Source organism: Lissotriton vulgaris, chromosome 4_1 (genome assembly GCF_964263255.1).
Source record: "Lissotriton vulgaris chromosome 4_1, aLisVul1.2, whole genome shotgun sequence".
NCBI classification, from domain to species: Eukaryota; Metazoa; Chordata; class Amphibia; order Caudata; family Salamandridae; genus Lissotriton; species Lissotriton vulgaris.
In genome coordinates, this window is record NC_141691.1 from 223,729,527 (window position 1) to 223,749,866 (window position 20,340).

The window sequence follows — 20,340 nt, forward strand, 5'->3', positions numbered from 1 at the left end:
CTAAATGGGCTGCAGCCTCAGAGGAGTAACTAAAGGCCTGTCCTTACACATTCAGCCTCTCCTAATTGTGCTATAATTTTTGCAATTTCGAGGCAGAACTCGAATGTCAACAGGTCTACTCAAATATATTTGTCACTGTGGATTTATCAGGATCCTTGTAATGGTTCAGGAAATTAGTGGTCACTAAAGGATGAGATGAAGAATTTCAGATTAAATTTAATTGGCTAACCTTTCCTCAGTGCCACTTCAGTTCTTCCAGGTTTTGCCAAGCACAGTGTCTGCTCATTTCCTCTTGAAAGGGAATGTGATTGTGCCATACTACCTGAACGTGGCACCATTATTCAGTTTGAGCACATGTATTTCATATTGGAGCAAGCATTGGCAAAGACAATAGATTTCACCACTAGTTTTGTCAGCGTTGGCCATCTTATAGCGCTTTCCTTTCTTTAAAAACATGCTTCAGAGGCGCAAATAGAGCCACATTTTGGGGGGGCTAAGAAAAAATTTCGGGGGGGGGGCTAAAACTTTAAGCAATAGGCAAAGTGGAGCTGCAGGGGCTCTTGAAAGGGGTGAAACAACATCAAAACCTCATTAACATGCACATGGTCTTTAAAAGACCTGTGAAGTGCTCGGGTGCGGCTGTGTGTGTGCCCGGGAGCTGTCTGAGCCCGGGCTGCCAGACACGACGTGGGGGGGGGGCTGAAGTCCTTTGATTCCAATAGGTGTTTCGCGCCTGCTGCTGGGCAATATGTGTAACAAGCATTGGAAATGCAATAGGTCTCGCAGCATTAGAGTTAGTGCTTTTAGAATTGTTTATGGGTTTTTTTTGTAAATCTTTAGCATTTTTGTTTCCTGTAGCCAATGCTAAAGAATTACAAATAAAAAAAGCCATAAACAATTCTAAAAGCTCTAACTCAAATGCTCCGAGACCTATTGCACTGTGTGAGGGTGAGGGGTTGAGGGTGAGGGAGTGAGGGTGAGGGAGTGAGGGTGAGGGAGTGAGGGTGAGGGAGTGAGGGTGAGGGAGTGAGGGTGAGGGAGTGAGGGAGAGTGAGGGAGAGTGAGGGAGAGTGAGGGAGAGTGAGGGAGAGTGAGGGAGAGTGAGGGTGAGTGAGGGTGAGTGAGGGTGAGTGAGTGAGGGTGAGTGAGGGGTTGAGGGTGAGTGAGGGGTTGAGGGTGAGTGAGGGTGAGTGAGGGTGAGTGAGGGGTTGAGGGTGAGTGAGGGGTTGAGGGGGAGGGGTCGAGGGGGAGGGGTTGAGGGTGAGTGAGTGAGAGTGAGGGGTTGAGGGTGAGTGAGTGAGGGTGAGGGGTTGAGGGTGGGTGAGTGAGGGTGAGGGTGGGTGAGTGAGGGTGAGGGTGGTTGAGTGAGGATGAGTGAGAGTGAGGGTTAGTGAGGGGTTGAGGGTGAGGGGTTGAGGGTGAGTGAGTGAGGGTGAGGGGTTGAGGGTGAGTGAGGGTGAGGGGTTGAGGGGTTGAGGGTGAGGGGTTGAGGGTGAGTGAGGGGTTGAGGGTGAGTGAGGGGTTGAGGGGGAGGGGTCGAGGGGGAGGGGTCGAGGGGGAGGGGTTGAGGGTGAGTGAGGGGTTGAGGAATATGTCCTTTGTGCACACACAAAAAAAACAACAACAAAAAAAACATACAAACGCAGGCACTCTTCTACCATGGTGGAAAGTTGTCTGCGTTGGCGCCAGGGAGCCAAAACAGCGCCAATGCAGAGGAAAAGGCAGGAATGCACTGTATTCTTTTAAAAATGGCACATTCCTGCAATTTCCCTGTCACACAGCCAGTCAAAGCAAAATTTGACCCTATCCTGCAGAATAATTCTGCCCCTCTCCATGAGGGAGCTTGCCTGACAAAATACAATAAGTGTAGAACTGAAACCAGCCATCACAAGCTCAATGAAAGATAGGTTTCGTGGCTCTTGAGAAAGACTATGCCCTGCGTTATTATGTAGCACATATGTCCCACTCAATTAAGTTAGACTTTTTAGCTGTATAGGGCTTGAGTTTTGGGGAAAATCGTGAGCAAACTTAGACCGGTTTGAAGGATAGCACTTTGCAGTGACTTAGAAAGCCTCTATGTAGGAAAATGTGATAATATTTGAAATCAGACTTAACTTGCCTAATTACAACGTGTCTTTTTTTAAATCTGCTTTTCATAATTAAAACAACTGCCATAGGGTGTTGGTGGGCGCCAGTGCCATAGAGGCAGGCACATGAAGGCTTCTACCAGAGATGTGAGAAACAGCACCATATGTGAAAGCCTTCTCTACACACACACACTTTATGATGTAATGTAGAGATCTGAAAATAGTCTGGACAAATAACCAGGTGAGCCAAAATCTTCCAAACGAAACATTAATTCTGATCCTTTACGCACCCCCGATTTTTAATTTAAAATGCAGGATACAACTGCCCATTTCCTTATAATCCCCTCAACTCCAATGGGTCTGTGTACGGTGAAAACTCAACACGTCTGCGGCGCGTGCAGAGAATGAATGGATGGACACGTCAGCCCCAAGACTGTGTGGGGGGGAGGGACTTCAAACCATAGGCACTCCTCAAACGTCAATATAGTGCAGACATCAGGCAATAAACGAAAACATTAAACAACCGTAATTTAGAGTATTTGTTGTCTCTCTCTTTGAATTTCCGTAGGCATTCATCATGACAAGTAGGCACAAGGCAACAACTGGTTCCAACAAAATAGCCCTCATTGTAACCCTTTTAAGTCCTGCAAAAACATGGTTCACCGTGGATTTAAATAAAATGGCCCTTCAAAATATCCCATTCCACTACCGGTAAAGCAAGAAAACAAGTCAAAATATAAGAAATCAACCCCAAACAAGCAGCGCCATAACCGATAAATTCCCTTGGGATGCTTCCCAAAGAGAGCAATCAAGTTCTTGGTGTGACGCTTACTGAAAGAGAAAACCTATGTTGCCAGGAAAGGAGACTAATCTTTAAATGAAAGTTCTAATGGAAGTCGTTAGTCAGAACCTTCGCTACAAGACGAGATTACAAAACTCCACAAATCTCCAAAGGCATACACCTTCTCCCTACAGTGCGCAGAGCAGTCTACACTTACCTTTCACCACGGAGACAGGGAAGGCCAGGAGCAAAAGCAGGAGCATTTTGTGTAAGGTCCTCATGGCTGCAACGGACTACCAGGTTTGAGAAGCAACACCCAAAGGTACTTGTACTGCGCCCTCTCGCTCGAAAGGAGGGCAGCTGGCAACAAGTGGTAACAAGAAAGGGTGGAGGGGGCAGGGGAGGAGGGGTCCGGGGAGGAGGGAAGGGCCAGAGGGACTTGATGGGAGTGGTGGGGGGGAGGGGGAGGGTATAGAGAGGGAGAGGAGGAGAGACAGGACAGGGGGAAGCAGCAGAGACACGGCGGGTAAAATAAACAAACAAGCCTTTCACCGTAACACGGCGGGCAGGGGAGGGGGCGGAGAGGGGAGAGGTGCGACACGGCAGGCAGGCAGGGGAGGAGAGGAGGAGGGGGGAGGAGAGTAGGGGAGGCACGGCCTAGCGGCAGGCAGGCAGGGGAGGAGAGGAGGAGGGGGGAGGAGAGTAGGGGAGGCACGGCCTAGCGGCCGTGCAATCAAGTAGTGAGGGGGCGGAGCTGGGGGAGGCTGTGAGAGAGAGTAGGCAAGGCAGGCGGCTGGGGGCATGTGGCACGCGCATTTAAGCTCAATGCGCATGCGCATTGAGCTTAAATTTCTCGTGCACTGCAAGGAATCGCCACGATTCCTTGCAGTGTGGATAAAGAGCGGATAAGTGCCAATACTCTCGCCTTGCTCGATGCGCATGCGCATCGACAGGCGAGACCTAAAAACAGCACGCGGGAGGGGCGTGGTTAAGGAGCATGAAGGCGGGAGTGAGAGGGAACAAAACTGACATGGATGGAGGGTGACAATGGAGTGGGAGAGTAGGGGTGAAACCGATGGTGGGGTGAAAACAGGCAAGAGGTGGGAGTGTAAATGGAGGGCAAGGGGTGAAAATGGATGGCAGAGATGTGGGGATAAATGAACATTGGAGGGAAATAGTGGAGTGGCAGTGGAGGTAAATGGATGGCGGGGGTAGGCAGACGATACAGTGCCACGCACTCTTAGATAATGCTTGACCAAAACAAACAAAAAAGTTCCTTCAGGAGAGTCCGGCCAGCCTAAGAACACTGACAGCAAACAGGAAGCTGTGCTCGGTCCATGTTCAACGGCATGGACGGAAGCCCGAAGAGACTGCAGGAGTAGGTGAGCGAGCAGCTGGCAGAAAGCAGGGGGCATGACCAGTAAGAAGCAAGGAAACAAGAGTGAAGTGGACGCCAACTAAAGATACGTATTAGTAAGTAATGGACAGGCTTTGAGCTTGTTTTTTGTATCTTTATGTTAACAGTAGCTTTCAGAGACAGCACATGCGCGCTGTATGCAAGACCTAGGAGACAATGGAGGTTTATTTACCAAAGAATTTGAAAAATGGGTTAATTGTACATTCTTTTACACCAGCTAGGGTGCTTTGTTATTTACATCAAGATGGTTAACCTTGTATTGAATACAGAGATTTAAATCAAATTACGATCAAAGATTGATATTTTTTCCTTCATTTGTGAGGTGCTTATACGTCCTTTCGAATATAAAAGAGGAGAACAAGTGGAAAATGCCTTCCTACGCCCCCTTTGGGCATTCTAAATATATGATGTAATGCCATTTGTTTTGTGCCATGATCCTGACATTTTTCAACACTTTATGGATTCAATATTTACCCATCTTTTGAATCAGTTTGTATTGCTTTATCTAGAATATAGATCGTGGTGTTCTCTAGGACCTGCCAAGGACTGGATGCCGAAGGGGAGGACGACTCCACCTAGTAGCCAAGTAGAGTATGGCACAAATAGTATACTTGAACGGTGTTGAGAGTTCCCCTAAACGGGTCCCAGTAAAGAGGAAAACCCCATAAATAGGGGGAAAACTCTTGCCAATCTTATAGCTCTTGATAGAAGATGAAAAGTACAACTGAAAAACTCAGCAAAGAGCCAAATTCCTTCTGACATCCGGGAAGAGAAAAAGGTCAAGCTAGAAAATCATGTGAAGAAATCCAGAGGATCACAATGCTGAAAGCCAACATCTGGGACATAAATAGTAGCATGTAAACGTTATTGTTTATTTAATTAAAACCATTACAATTCATAAGATCTACAGCGAATAATACAGTTATATAATACAATCATTAAAACTTCTGAGTATAAAACATGTGCTAATCACATCTTTATAAACAATCAGTTAATATATTATGGATTATATTTGCTGAATCTCCTTGGATCGGCTGAAAAGATATGTGCTTATAAAATTTACCAACACAGACAGTACATCCCACATATCTCCAACCTGCACTCAGTCTATACTACGCGTCAGACTATTTTATTTGGTTTTGACCCTCCATATGACTGTGAAGATGGTCGAGGACAAATACTGCCTAAGGGAGTAATTGCTAGTTTGGCGGCCCGATTGACCGCCACAACGGTGGTGGCGGTGCAGCTCCGGCCGCACGGACGGTCCACTGCCCCTTTATGACTTTTTTCAGTTGAACCGTCATTGAACTGCCGCAACCGCTGGAGATCTATGATCCCTCGGCTCTAGCAGGGCGGTGTGAGGTGTCAGTGCAGCTGCGGCGCCACCCAGCACATTATGAGTTTCCTCAAAGCCAAAGTTTACATGGCGGTGAGCCCAACATGAAAAGTGTGGCCATGAGAAAACTAGGGGGTCCCTACAGGGCCTCCTGTTGCCTCAGGGCCTGCTGGTGCATGCAGTGTGCCCCCCCAGCATGTATGCACCAATTTTCCTGCATGGCATGGACTGCACAGTCCATGCTGTGGCACTCCCATTGCAGTGCCTTTCAAGAGGCTCTCCTTTGAGCCTTAGAAAGGCACCGCCATGGGACTGCCATCGCAGGACCGCCTGCCATGAATCAACTCTTAATCTAACTACAGGTTTGGCGGTGTGGCAGCAGGGCACTGACATGACATGGCGGGCCGCTATCACGCTGCCAAACTCTTAGTCAGGCCCTAAGTTTTTTAACAAATTTTGCGCACCTTGCCAGGCCCCATGGGGCTGAATGTAAAAAACAAATGCTAGAAACCTCCCGTCTTGATTGCGGACCGTGGGCCAGGCATGCTGGTTTGATTAGTTGTCTTCTCTGATGATCTAAAGAAGGGCACAACATGACAGGTGTAACCTTGATTCTTTTTGGAAATAACAAAGCCTGCAAGCTATCTTGCCTATAAGAATGGCCTAGGAAAGGTTAAATTCTTTAATTGGTAGAGCTAGTGAACGCATATAAAATGGAAAACTCACTGCACCCATACCCATTATACGTGGCGTATGCCAGCGTTGTGTGCTTGCGCCAACCTTATTCAGCCTCTACATCAATGGCTTGATTGATGCCTTGTTAACAGAAACAGACCTAGATGCCCCAAAGTTAGCCTCCCGTACAATTTCAGCAATGATGTTTACTGATGACACCCTTTTAGTAGCCAAATCACCCATGGGAATACAAAGGGTCCTTGATAAATTTGAGTTATTCTGTAGGGAAAGAGGTTTAGAAATAAATCTACAGAAAACTAAATTCATGGTGTTTAATAGCCCAAAAAGTACAAGCCCAAACCCTTCATTAAACGCTGGTACTAGGGCGCACAAACTGAGAGGCCGACTGCTCGGACCCACGAGCAACTAGCGGATGGCGTGTGCATTGGAAGGCTCAAAGAGACACGCAGTTGGGTGCAAAAAAACAGGGACGCTGAGGTGCTGCGAGACTGTGGGGATTGCACCTGGAAGCTGCCGACTGGTAGAGGAGTTCTTGATGGGACACTGGCATCATTGTTAGAGCACGGAGGTGGGGTGATGTGCAGGCTGCAAGGCGCGCTGTACTGCGTGACTTGCGCCCTTCCCCCTATGAAATATTGATGCCCTGGTCTTGTGCTGACCACGAGTGGTGTATGAGTGCAGACTGGAGCTCTACTGCTGAACTTGGGGCATGCGACTTAAGGAGCCACCTGCATACTTTTGTATGATGCCCGGTGGAGCTACCTCGCTAGCTATTGGGGAGATTGACTCTGGGCTCCCTCCTTTGACTATCACCTACCCAGCCGGACTTCGAGCTAATGCTCCCGCGTCTCTACTGACCTTACCTTCCCCCTCTCCCTTCCCCCAACCCTCCCCTCTCTCCGCTCCTACTCTTTCCAGCTTCTGTCCTCTGCCCTCACATGCCCTTTGTCCCCACCCTGTTTTCCTGTGAACCTCTTCCCTCGCCGCTTGAGACTGAACTATTAAGCCTGATGCCCGATGGAGCTACCTGGTTTAGCTATAGGGGAAATGGACCGTGGATTCCCTCCTTGGTCATCACCTACCCAGTCGGTCTTTAGACAGACTTCCTTTTGTCTCTTGTTTTTCTCTTCCCTTATCCTCACTTTCCCTCCTCCCCTAACCCCCAAATACTCTCTCTCTCCTTTCTCTCCTCCCCTAATGTATTGCTGATTGTTTGATATATTGTTTACTTGTTGATCTTTATCTGGTATATTGTTGAACCACATTGTTGCACTTCCTTTCGTCTCTCCTGTTGTCTCCTACCGCATCCTCTCTCTATTTATGTCTCTCCTTCTCTCCTCTCTCAATGTATTGAGACTGAACTATTTTGTCTGATGCCCGATGGAGCTACTTGGTTTAGCTATAGGGGAGATGGGCCGTGGATTCCCTCCTTGGTCGTCTCCTACCCAGTCAGTCTTTAGGCAGACTTCTTTTCGTCTCTCCTTATTGTCTCTTCCCTAGCTACTATCCTCTCTCCCCTGAAACTCTCCCCCTGCCTGCTACTCAGCCTACCCCCCTGTCCTTTGTGCCCTTTGACTAAGCACTCCTCCTCCCCTTGTTGGGAAAAGATCCAATATTTATACTCTGGAGTCTCAGCGAACCCGCTGAGTGAGTCCACTGCGCCAAGGGAGCCACTAACACTTGAGGTATGGTATGGCACCCCTTGCCAAAGCACTCTTTCTCCCCTTTTTTGGGAAGGATCTAGTGTGTAGGCCTTGGAATCTCAGAGACCCCTCTGAGAGAGTCCACTGCGTAAAGGGAGCCTCTCGCAACAGAGATAGGGAAGTGATACCACTTCCCCAGGGATCACAGCTTACTAGACTTTGGACGTTGCCTTGACTCGTCTACCGGTTTGTGTCCCCGTCACCCTTCCCCTCCTCTTCCCATGCTGTGTCTCTCACCCTCCGCTCCTCTTTCCCGCCTTCATTACCTGTCTACTTCCCCTGCTCCAACCCCCCCTCCCCTGAATCTCTCACCTTGCCTGCTGTTTCCCCTTACGTATTTGTGCTTATTGTTTATCTCTACATTACTAGTAACTATGTTGCCAGGCTCTAAGAACTGTGTAACCTTTGTAACGATGTAACCTGTAACTATGATCTGATGCTCATGTAAAGCGCTCTGATACCTCTGGGTCTAGCCAGCGCTATATAAAACTTTAAATAAATAAATAAATACATTTATTTAGGCATTACCATTACTGAAACCATGGACTGGGGGGCCCACATTACAAAGTCGACACTAAAATTTGCACAATCGACAGGTGGCATCATGAACGTTATTAGTAGATCTAGCAAGAGAGCTGTTAGCCCGGCATTAGAAATTTATAAGGCCCAGGCTCGAGGTGGCGCATTATATGGTGCAGAGTTATGGGGTCATTTTAAGCTTAAGACCCTATCACAGGTGGAGAATCAATATCTTAGACAGTTGTTTAGGTTACCACATGGCACCCCGTTAATTCTGCTTCGATTAGATTTGGATTAATGGCGATTGCAGAAGTGTCGAGCCTTAAACCCTTGTACTGGTGTCGTCTGTGGACTACTCCCGAACTTCTACCCTATAGGGAGGAATTGTCTGAAGTAATGATGGCACGGGGTGCTGCCAAACTTTCCTGGTTTGCCCATATTAAACATTTGCCAACAGATATGGGCTTGGGAATTGCTGGGCTGAACCTGAGTTAGCCTGTTCTCTAATATCAAGGAAACAAATGAAGGTACATTACGAAGAGTATAGAATGGCTCAACCTCATTCTTGTTCCAAAACAGGCAAATTAACTTTAGCTTTCTTAGAAATAAAAGATAGCTTTCGCTTTGAGATGGTGTTAGATCTCATTAAACCGGTAGCGACAAGAAAGCTTTATTTACAATTCAGGTTTGGGGTTCTTCCGCTCCACTGTTTTACATCAAGTGGAGAGATCAGCAAGTGGTACATTGCCCGGCATGTGATCGCCCTGAAGAATCAGTGCTCCATGTTTTCTTTAGTTGCCCTGGCTACTATAAAGCAAGGAAACGTTGGTTGGTGCAGATTTGTAGGATCAAACTCTTAATAGGAGCTCAGAGGGAGAAAGGAAAGGGTCGCCCTCCACTCAGAACCTGTAATACAACAAAAGACCCAGTCCAAAGGCGTCAAAGCATGTCAGTGACTCAAAAGAAGGGGCAGTCAATATATACTGCTCCCTATCGCTCTCTTATACACTTTACAAGGAGATATTGCACTGTACTCCGCCCAAGTTAAAAGACAAACCTGTTCTCCCCGACAGTGCCACAGAACAACAAATATTGTGACCTAAATGAGTTGGTTGCAAATGTCCACACAATAGTGTTGGACTAAATTCTTATGAGAAAATATGTGTGAGAAACAAGTGACGCCTCACGGAAACACCACCAACGGGGTAACTGGTATGTGATTTCCAATCAAGCCCCTGTCTCATCATCGGTAGTCACTTGCTTCTCAAAGAAAATAAGAAGAAAGGAAAGAAGTGTCCAAAACAAACAACAAAAATTGTGACAAACAGTTGAAAGCAGAAATATCTGCTAGTGACAAACACATAACATAAACAAGTGCATAAAACACAGCATAAAGTTCCCTTAACCAACTTTATTTATAGGGAGGTGATTATATGCTGTTTGTGTTAAAAAGGCTGGTAGCTATTCATGCATACCATTACCTAATGCCAGTGCCGACATGTTTCACTGCTATAACAACTTAAGCAGTTTCATCAGGGCTGCACTCATACGCTGCCACTCCACTTTTGGACACTAGTTCTGTGTGCACTGTCAAAGAAGAACAGGTAAACGAACGTAATTAAAAGCATGTAAACCCACAGTTAACACTCCGTATGTGAAAAAGATGGTGTATAAGCAATGTTACCCAGAGTCAGCCAAGTTAGTCATACCAGCCGCTCCGGTGTCAGAAAGGTACCAGGGTACTCCAATAGTGAGCTATCACCTTCACTTAACCTTAAGTTTTCTGTTGAAAAAGAGTATAAACAAATGTGTAAGACAAATCGTAGTCAGACCCAAAAAGGCCATCTTATCAGTGTGTAAAACATGACTCTTAGTTAATTAGTCACCTTATGTAGTATAGTACATGCTGCATCCAACCCCATTCGGCTAATGCTAAACAGTCATCAAATGGGAACTACACACTAATTGTAAAAGCGCTTGGCAGGAAAAGTCAGCACCTGCTGCCAGAATTGCTTAAGGAAGCCGTATGTAGCTACCCGAGCCTGACATCCTTCGTGAACAGACAGGTCCCCGTATGCTGCCCTGCCCGCCTCATCGGAACAGTCCTATAGCCCAACTATTCGAGAGTTACAAAAGTTACAAAAGTTACAAACAGTCGGACCAGCCACAGTCTCGGTGTCTGCCTGGCACCGGACCTCGTTAGCAAACCTCACCGTGATACCGTCAGGAAGACGCTGTTCCTCCACCGTAACTCTGCATCGCACGGACGCGCTGAAATAATAGCTATCAAAAGGTCACCCCCCCCTGCACTCATGTCATGTGACTACGGTGCCGGCCACGGCGGCCATATTGGACTAGTCATATCAAGCGCTGGAGCCTGTACACAAAAATATCAAAACACAAAGTTATGTACCTGATGATAATAATACCACTCCATTACCAAAATAATGTATATCAAAACCATTCTGGGTGGTGCAACGCTCTTTAAAGGAAATTTCCATACTTTGTGTGGTGAGTCTCTTAAGTGTCGAAGGCATGTTTATACTGGATATAGGTTCCTAAATCGTGCTACCCCAGTCCTCCAAATAGCGGCCATCTTCAAAAGAAACCTGGTACACAGGGGAGGAACTGATGTTATATATTTAAATTTAAAAAAAAACTGTGATTGTCTACAACAATCTTAATGGCTAGGGCATGACTGAGGCTGCAACGACCAATGTTCATGTGTGGACGAATCAGCCACCCTTCCTGACTGGTGGACACTTGATAATACCAATGGACCTTAAAGGAATTGTGTGTGCCCCATACCAATACGGATCTCATGCTTGGCGAGACAACAAGTCTCATCTTGCTAGATACCAAAAAAACAAGTATAGGCCTGGCCCTCCCACCAAGTATAGGCCTGAATCAACCATGAGGTCACTACTCCATTCGCACGGGACAAGGACTGAACAGATGTAACACTCAAAGTTTGACCTTGTTCCATTCTATAATTTCATTCAGCCCAATTTGGTCAGTTTTTTCTTTGTAAATCCAACGTGCTTCCTTAGACAGTAAAATGCCTTCAATGTTTTGGGGTGTTCCCTTAATCTTTTCTAACACTGTCCAATTAAAGGTGTGTTTCTCTGTGAAACAGTGTTGAACAAGCGTAGTTGTTAACTTGCCAGCTCTTATCGTGCTCAGATGTTCTTGTACTCTCACTTTGATTTTTCGGGATGTGAGTCCTATGTAGTGTAAACCACATTGGCAAGTTAACCTGTACACTACTTGTGTTGAATTACAATTGCTGAAATGGTTAAGGAACCATTCCTTTCCGGATGTAAGTCTCACACTCGTGCTCTTCATAGTTAGTGGACACACGGAGCACATCCCGCAAGGGTAATGGCCGTTAGGAACAGTAGAGATCGAATTAGTTCTTTCAATCGGGGCCCTTGAATGTACTAGTTTGTCCTTCAAATTGCACGCCCTCTTGAAGGCAAATCTAGGAGGTGGCATTTGGAAGTCATTGTTGGATAACAAGGACCAGTGTTTCCGGATGGACTGTCTAATTTTGGTTGCCATTGGGTCATATGTCATGACGACTGGTACACATTCTTCACTGGGTTTGACCACTTTTTCCAAAAGGGCGCTCCTTAGTGTATTGAGCGCTCTCTTTTTCGCTTGCTTTACAGTCTTTGTGGGGTAATTTCTGTTGGTAAGTTTAGATGCCAATTCTTCAGATTGTTCAAGGAAGATGTTAGTCGAGGAGCAATTGCGTCTGTATCTCAGAAATTGCCCCACGGGCAGGTTGTCTCTCAACGCCCTAGGATGGAAAGAATTGTAGGAGAGGAGAGAATTCCTATCCGTAGGCTTCTGGTGTACACAGGTGTTGATCTTGTTGTTGCTATATTCAATGTCTAGATCCAGGTAAACTGCCTTATGCCTGTCATACAAACCATTGATCGGTCACTGTAGAGTTGGGTTGATAACTGCTTTGCAAAAGAAAAATTCTTCCTGGGGATGTTAGGAATTATGTGAGGGGGCAGGAGAGTGTTGTCAGTGCAGGAAATGTTCTAAGTACCGATGCCCTTACCCCTAATGTCTTCCCAAACAGGATGAAAAGTTGAAATTGTCTCCTTAATGCACACAGGTTGCTTATATAAAAAAAAAGGCTTCACATTTGGGAATGCAAAAACCGGTTTGAGGTCTGTTGGTGCTTGAAGGCCTCAGTCCCTGCATTCGCAGTCAATCACGGGGTTAGCAAATAGTCTAAGCAATATTCCTGAGGCAGGTCATTTTGGGACCCCCTGGAAAGAGACAATTCACAACAAGTATGGAGGTTGCATCACAAATTATATATCTGTTCGCAAACCAGTGTGCAAATTGTACTTCTTGGTTTGCGAATGGGTATTAATAGATCAGACCCTAGTCTGTTTCGCAATACCTCAGTGATCAATGATACTCTTTCTAGCTGTAACCTTAAATTATTTTAACCACATATTTTTATTATGTCATTACCTCATATGCCTCCTGCGCATTTCTCTGAAAGTGTGCATTGCTGCTCATACCTAGCTATTAAAGGCCTGCCCAGGAAACCTAAAACCTAGTAAGATTGATCTGTCATTGTTGACCTCACTCTTTGTCAGAGCTCAATCACAGCTCAGATCGAGGCTGTGATCCCAGTACTCCATGACCAGCCAATCGAATTCCCTTTGTTTCTTTAGATTAATTTTCTTTCTTGTCAATTGGCTTGGACTGAAAGCTCTTTTTAGTATTGTTAGATGGCTTAGTGGTGGCTCCTCCTATGTCCCTTGCAGGGTGGCTTGCCCTCATCAGGTTGTGATTTGTGGTTTACTTCTATGGCATTTGTTGTAAAGTGAGTTATTCGTAGGGGTAAATATGCATCTACCACCAATAATAAGTCAACTAACAAGGTATAGGGTCCAGTAAAGGTCTCAGGCTGACCGTGATGGAAGCCTGGTCGGATACACTAGGTGGGAAGCTCCGGTCAAAATGTTACCTTCACACTTAGAAACTTTTCTGGAGCTTTTTTTCTCAGACGGCACTAGAGCCTCCACAGCAAGCCGGATTTGGAGAGGGTTCGCTGGTTTAACTTTCCGGGAGGCCCCAGTCAAATCCTGGAAGTCCCGAGGTTTCAGCGGGACAAATCTGAAGTCCTTGCCAGGTCACAGTTGAAGGTATCGGCTTGAATCTCACGGTCGGGTCGGTCACCTTATGGAGCTTTTTATCAAAAGTTCTCCAAACTTCAGGAGATGGTTTCTGAAGGTCTCCTTCTAGGGTCAAAGTGTCCAAAGCATCTATCCAAAGGTATGAAATATCCTAGATGGACTCCAGAAGGTCTGTACGACAATTCCCACAATGCCCCTGGCCAAATCCTTAAAAGTCCACTGGAGGCTCTCCAGGATAGGGACTCTGATCAGATGATGCAGGTGGGCTCTGTTACCTTGTAGGTTGTGGGGAGTACACTCCCTAATCCTTCTTGAAGGAAGGCACAGTCCCCAGGGCTGTAGTACCAGATTGTGCTGCAGGCACAGTCATTCAGAATGAAGGCCTTTGGGCACAGATCCAGATTCCAGTAGGGCAGTCCTTCTTTTCCTTGTAGGTTCAGGCAGCAGATCTGAGAGACTGTGCAGCTCCTAGATATTTATTCAGCGTTCTATGATGTCAAGGATGGGGCACCTCTGTCCATTGAGATGTTGGGTGCCCACCAAAAGAATGACAACTTCCTCCAACGTGCGGCATCACCTTATCCCACAAAGCATGGCACTTACAAAAGCCGACATGGATGATTCCTCTCCTGAGCAGTAAGAGTTGGCTAAACCACAGTATGCCTCATTTCCATTAGCTCTGCTCCCGCTAACCTATGTCAATTCCTGTCCTAAACCTGTCATCAGGCTACGGCACAGGATGTGGAGGTAAGTACACATTACATTCCTTACTAATCTGTTCTCTTTTTGAGCTCAGTGTGAGTTTTCCAGATGCTTCTGCCGGACCCATTCTCAGCATCAGAGCTCTTTCCATCAGATAAACTCTGCTCCTGCCAGGCCACCTATCACCTAATCAAACCAGCCTCGCTTAACCTGTTCAGGCTGACCAATCAGTAGAGACCACTAGAAAGCTGGATTTCGACTTTCAGAGGAGAAAGTTCCATACCTTCTCCTATGTGCTAGTTAAGATAAATGCAGCATCAATCTTGTAAGTCCTTGAATTATAGTTTACACCTTTGCTAGCAATATTTATAGCTAAATAAAATAATGCTAAGTATCTTCAATGAGAAAAAAGAACATTTACAATTTTCCCCTCACTACGGGTTTATAAAACATCTTCTATATGCCCCTGCTTATAGTTACAGGACGCCACACCACTAGGACATCTAGGGGAGACACTGGGAGTAACTAATAGATACAAAATAAGGTAGATTATCACTTTTTGAGTTTCTATACCACCAGAGACGAGTTTGAATACTCTTTACATTTAAAGACAGTCTGCAAAGCCTGACTGCCTTTAAAATGACAGCAGGCAGTCAGCATTGCACACATGAAAGTGCAGGAAATCTGCTGGGCATTTAAACATCCTTTCCCCATTGCATATTAGGAACTTATAGGTTGTGTCAATACTAATTGCGAGAATTTACTTTTAAAGACAGGCTGCAAGGCAGGACAGCCTTTAAAAGTACAGCATGCACACAGCAGCGCACACATGCAAGTGCAGAAAATCTGCTGGGCCTCTAAACTTCGATGCCCTATTATATAATAGGGGCTTACAATGTTATATTTACTAGGGATGTATAGGGTCTGTCATTGCCAATTGTAATTGTACCCTATTATGCATACCTTTTCACACATAGCACTGGCCCAGGGCCTGGTTAGCAGAACCCAGGGTACAGTCAGAGTCAGTGAGCGCCAGTATCCTTTAGAAAATAAATGGGGATGAACAGGGCAAAAGGATGACTTTCACACAGCTTTCAAGACTGTTGAATGCTTATCTTTGGCCAGTTCGTCACTGAACCACTTGTTTGGCTTTCTTAATTTGAGACAGGCAGATTATCAAGGAAATTAGTAATGCCTTGATATGTGTGTATAGTCTAAACTTTGATTGGAAGCAACATAGTTTTACACAATGTGCAGGAGCTCAAGAGAATGATACTGGTTATTTACAGTGAGTAAGTTAACAGGTAAGTATTGCTAGGTGGGGGTAATTCTCCTTCAAGACATATATCTTTGGTACAGGTTAGCCACAAAGATCTCTGTATCTAAAGTGTTTTGTAGGTCTATTCTGCCTCTATGGCATATGCTATCTGTAGTTGATATCTTCATGAGTTGTATTGTTGTAGTGATTTTTGTGAATGGGCTTACCTTCTGTCCTGTTGTGTTTGCTAGGTTGATGTGAAATCTTAGAAAGAATAAAGATAATAAATGGACGATCTGCCCCTGTGTGCACTTGAATCGTGGCTACACACTGCCTGGGTTTGGAACTGCTTTGTGTTACAGTCTGGTTGTCTGACTTTCATGGTATCAATGTTTTCTATACATTGTGCAGCTGTTTGAGAGTCAAATCAGTCAACCCACATGTTGCATACTTTGGATGTTCTGGAGTAAGGGCACATGAGGGTAAATTAAGAGGTTTCAAAATGTGGTCACTGGTTTCCTCACTGGAACAAGTTGAGTTGATCACATTCCCTCTGAACTGCAAGAAAAGCAGTGCTTCTCTATTAGTTTGCACATCAAGTTTAAGCTCGTCCTATTGCTTGCAAGGACTTTATTATCAGGGCTCAGGTGTTCTCCGTGGCAGACTATCTAAGTACGCTTCTCTATATGCGGATTCATTCAGTCTCGCGAGACAACGGGCTGTTAAAACGCCCGAAAGAAATACCGCAGAGTCACAGTATTCCCCCAGGCACTTTTCACATCCAGGTTTTCCCCTTTAAAACAGACAATAACATATGGTTTATTGACCAGTGTCTCACCATTTCCACACTATTTTCCTGTGCAACTTCCTCCAGGTAAATCTGGTAATGCCTAGACAAGTTTGCACCACAAACTCCTTGTGGCTGAGGACAACTTTCACTCATTCCAGATTTTCCAGTGGGAATCAGAAAGAGCAGGTGAGTCTGCCACCCACTCCCCTTTGCTTTGGAAAGTTGTAGCATTCACTGAAAGAGAAGGAGGCCAAAGCTTGGCATGTTCTCAGGACACCTCAAGCTTCCTCTGCAGTAAAAGGACTAGATTTCTGTACAACATTTCAGTACTTCAACACCTTGGTGATGTCTGTTTTTATTATTCTTTATGTTAAAAAGAAAAACTACAATCACTTCCATATATTTCCCTTCTATTAACAGAAACTGCAGCTTCATGTAGCAGCTCTAGTGGCTAAAAGAGTTGAAGGAAAAGGAGGCCGTACAGGAACTGATCCCCACCCTGCTGCGTGGGATTCCTTCCTATGTCTACCTTGATATGCAGAACATCACCTTGAAATCCACGAAGCTCTCCAGACATAGCATCTACTAAATTAGGGAATCAGGAATCTGCCGCTGAGATGCACCAAGAATCCAGTAGATGTTTATATGCTCCATATAGAGTGTATAACATAGTATGAAATGCCTCCTATTGCAGCCCTCTGTATGAAGCCTCTCCACTAGCATGGCTCAAAGTTCAAATGATTGCAATCACAAATAAATATTGATTTTATCCAAATGCATAGTTTATTTGTAACTTGTTTTCTTTTTGTATGTAAATCAATGTAGTCTAGAATTGTAGCAAACTTTGCCTGTTCTGCCTGGAATTTGTCCCAGTTCAAAAATATATTCTGTTCACGGGAGGTCTGATTGCACATTAGGTCCTTGTTTATGATCAATATAAGTATGGTTGCTTTTTGGTGATGATAATTTCAAATGTCTTCTTTCATATGTTATCCGTAAAATCTTTGGTGACTACATATGACAATTTTTTACAGATGCGTCAGCTACGTGTGGTTCTGGAGGATCTAGCAGCCCTGGCAGTGCTTTCGATGTTTCCGGCAGCTCTGTTGGCTCTAGTCTCAATGGCAGCTCCAGTGGCCCTGGTGTCAATGGCAGCTCCAGCAGCCCTGGTGGCCCTTGGGTCAGGCCCAGCTCCGGTGGCTCTGATGCCTCTGTCACATCCGGTGCTTGTAAGCTCACCTGGAACCCAACCATTCTCCTTCTTCTGGTGGTGCATATGTGCCTTCAGCTTGGACGCCTCCGTCAACTACCCTAGCATCACTGTGGCATTGCCTTGTCTGGTCCTAAAAGGAAGCCCCATTTTAAAGGAACCTAGCAGTCATGACAACTAAGGATGGAATTCCATTGTGCAGAAGCAGCATCCATAAATGAAGAAATGTAGGAACACAGAGGTCTGGAAGTCCAATGGCCATGTTTGATGAGCCACACCGTGAGAGCCGCAGAGATTTTAAATTCGTCCCATTGCATATCTGTATTTTTCTGCATTTACATTTCTTGTCCTGGTGCAGACAAGTAGCACTTTGAGTTAAATAACAAATATCCTCATGAAGGAGTTCAGGGGCATCTTCGACAGCATGCTGCGCTCTACAACCCATCTTGAACAAATAAACAACTAATAGTATGGGTTGAAAGTCAAACATTTCTCAGACAAATTAGGGCTGGACTTTTCGAACCACAACATCGTAAAGTCCAACTGGGTTTTCAGAATGATCAGCAATGAAATATCCTCTATCCAAATTAAATTTTTAAAATCATTATTTACACATTTCCTAAAGCATATTAATATGACTGGTTTTACTCTTTGGTGGGTGACTAGCCCTAACATCTTCACATTCTTTTTAACATGTTGTTCTAAGATTCAGGGCCTATGTTCCAATAGCTGAATTGAGCACCCAGTAAAACAAATCTGAAAACGAATACTTTTTATGATTTCTTCCAGAAAAAAAGTTTTAATTTCTGCATGAGGCAAATACCAACAATGGGTGGGGGCGGGGGGGAGCGAAATATACTTAAGTAACAAGAAAAGTATGCTGGAGGCATTTTTCAAATAATGTTTTGAAATGCAAATGCTTAACTATTTTTTCTTCCGCTTTCACTCATAATACTTCATATTCCTCTTACACATTGAGAATAGTGCCATTTGCTGGTGTATGACATCAATTTAGAAGCCATTTGTGGGACAAAGGGAAGCCTCTCCGGGGATAAGTTGCTCTGAGTTCAAGGACATTTTTAAAAACATATTATGAAATGTATGATATCTCTTGTCTTTGCCCTGCTGAGGCATGTAAATGATGTCAGTCTCCGCAATTTATAGTTGAAAAAATTGATTTAAAAAGGAAATCTTGATGGAATATACTATGGAAGAAATATAAAGTTAAAGAAAGCAGTTTATTCATGCAAGTCTGCAATATTCCACAGTTCAAACCCAAGAAGGCATTTTTCCTAAAAATACATTCACGAAATAGGGGGGTTATGTTGGCTGACGGACTTTCTTTCATCCGCCATCCAGTCATTTGGGATCGCCCCCCTATGAGGCGACTGTCTCACTGGGCACATTAGGATGCGACTGATAAAAAGTAGACTTCCAGAGTCTGATTAGTTTAAATCTGGGTTTAATTCAAGAGAAATAAACTACAACCCTCACGGACCTCGACCCAGCGCTAACTGCTCGATCACATTCCATCAGCAAACATTCAGTAATGGAATGTAAAACATACTCACATCATTAATGACATAATGTCAAATAAAGAACACTTACTTAGCCATAACACATTTCCTTTCCTATATGACTACAATTGAAAATAATCAATGTAAGAGTATATATATACAATATAAAAAAAAACTAATGAACATAATGAATAAAAAACTTAAAAACACTTTAAGAGAAAAATAAAATAAACTTACATGGATTGATCAATGAGTATTCATTAAATAATCATTGTTCTATCTTGGTTTTCTCATAATCCTGCTAGAATTTCGGTTAGAAGAAACATTATCTTGATGATTGATAGGACCTCGCTGTGAAAGTCGAGAGTGTTGATTAGTAATTTTGACCAAGTGAGATGTATTCCACACATCACCTGAATCCAAAATGACTACATTCTTCTTGACAACCGAAATGACAAAAGGACCCATGAATCTTGAATGCCCTTTCCTGACAATGCCTGGTCTGCATACAAGAACAGTATCTCCCACATTCCACACAAACTGCCTAGTAGAATGTTCAATATCAAAATTCTTTTTATGTCTATACTGATAATTCCTTCTCCTTACACTCATTACGGAGGAAGAAAGATGGTCATGTAAGGAGATATCAGATCCCATCCAAACTGGATTCAGTTTGCAATTAGGTTTTCTACCTCTGAGATCTGCAAATGGTGACACACATGTCTCATTGTTAGGTGTGACCCTATGCGCCCACCAAGTTTCTGTCAAAGCAATTTTCAAAGACACTTTATATAAAATTGCTCTCTGAGCGTAGCTTTTCACAATTTTATTCATGCTCTCGGATAATCCGTTCGCTTGTGGAGAATATAGAGCAGTTTTGAGATGAACAATAGCCAGACTGGAGAGAAATTGTTTCATTTCGTCAGAGACCAATTGTGCTCCATTATCAGAAATTAAGGTTTTTGGAACACCTTCCCTAGAAAACGCATCTTTCAAAAATTCAAAACACAAGAGTTGACTGAAGGAAAACATTTTGTCACTACCCACTTAGAAGTGTAGTCCACCAGTAGTATAACAAAACATTCTTCATGATTAAGTAAGTCAAAAGGCCCTGCAATTTCAATGCCTAATTTAGTCCAGGGTTCATCAGGTATAT

The 20,340-nt window shown here is 44.5% G+C and overlaps 1 protein-coding gene across 1 annotated transcript in view; it reads left to right on the plus strand.

Annotated features, from left to right (window-relative positions):
- The window catches only part of LOC147718591 (putative defense protein 3), an 82,228-nt gene extending 63,794 nt beyond the window's left edge, over positions 1-18,434 (plus strand). Inside the window, exon 5 of the mRNA XM_086918541.1 lies at positions 17,492-18,434. Within this exon, the coding sequence (XP_086774667.1) occupies positions 17,492-17,772 (281 nt within the window). The 3' untranslated portion in view covers positions 17,773-18,434. The remainder of the gene's footprint in view (positions 1-17,491) is intronic.
- The last annotated feature ends 1,906 nt before the right edge of the window (positions 18,435-20,340 follow it).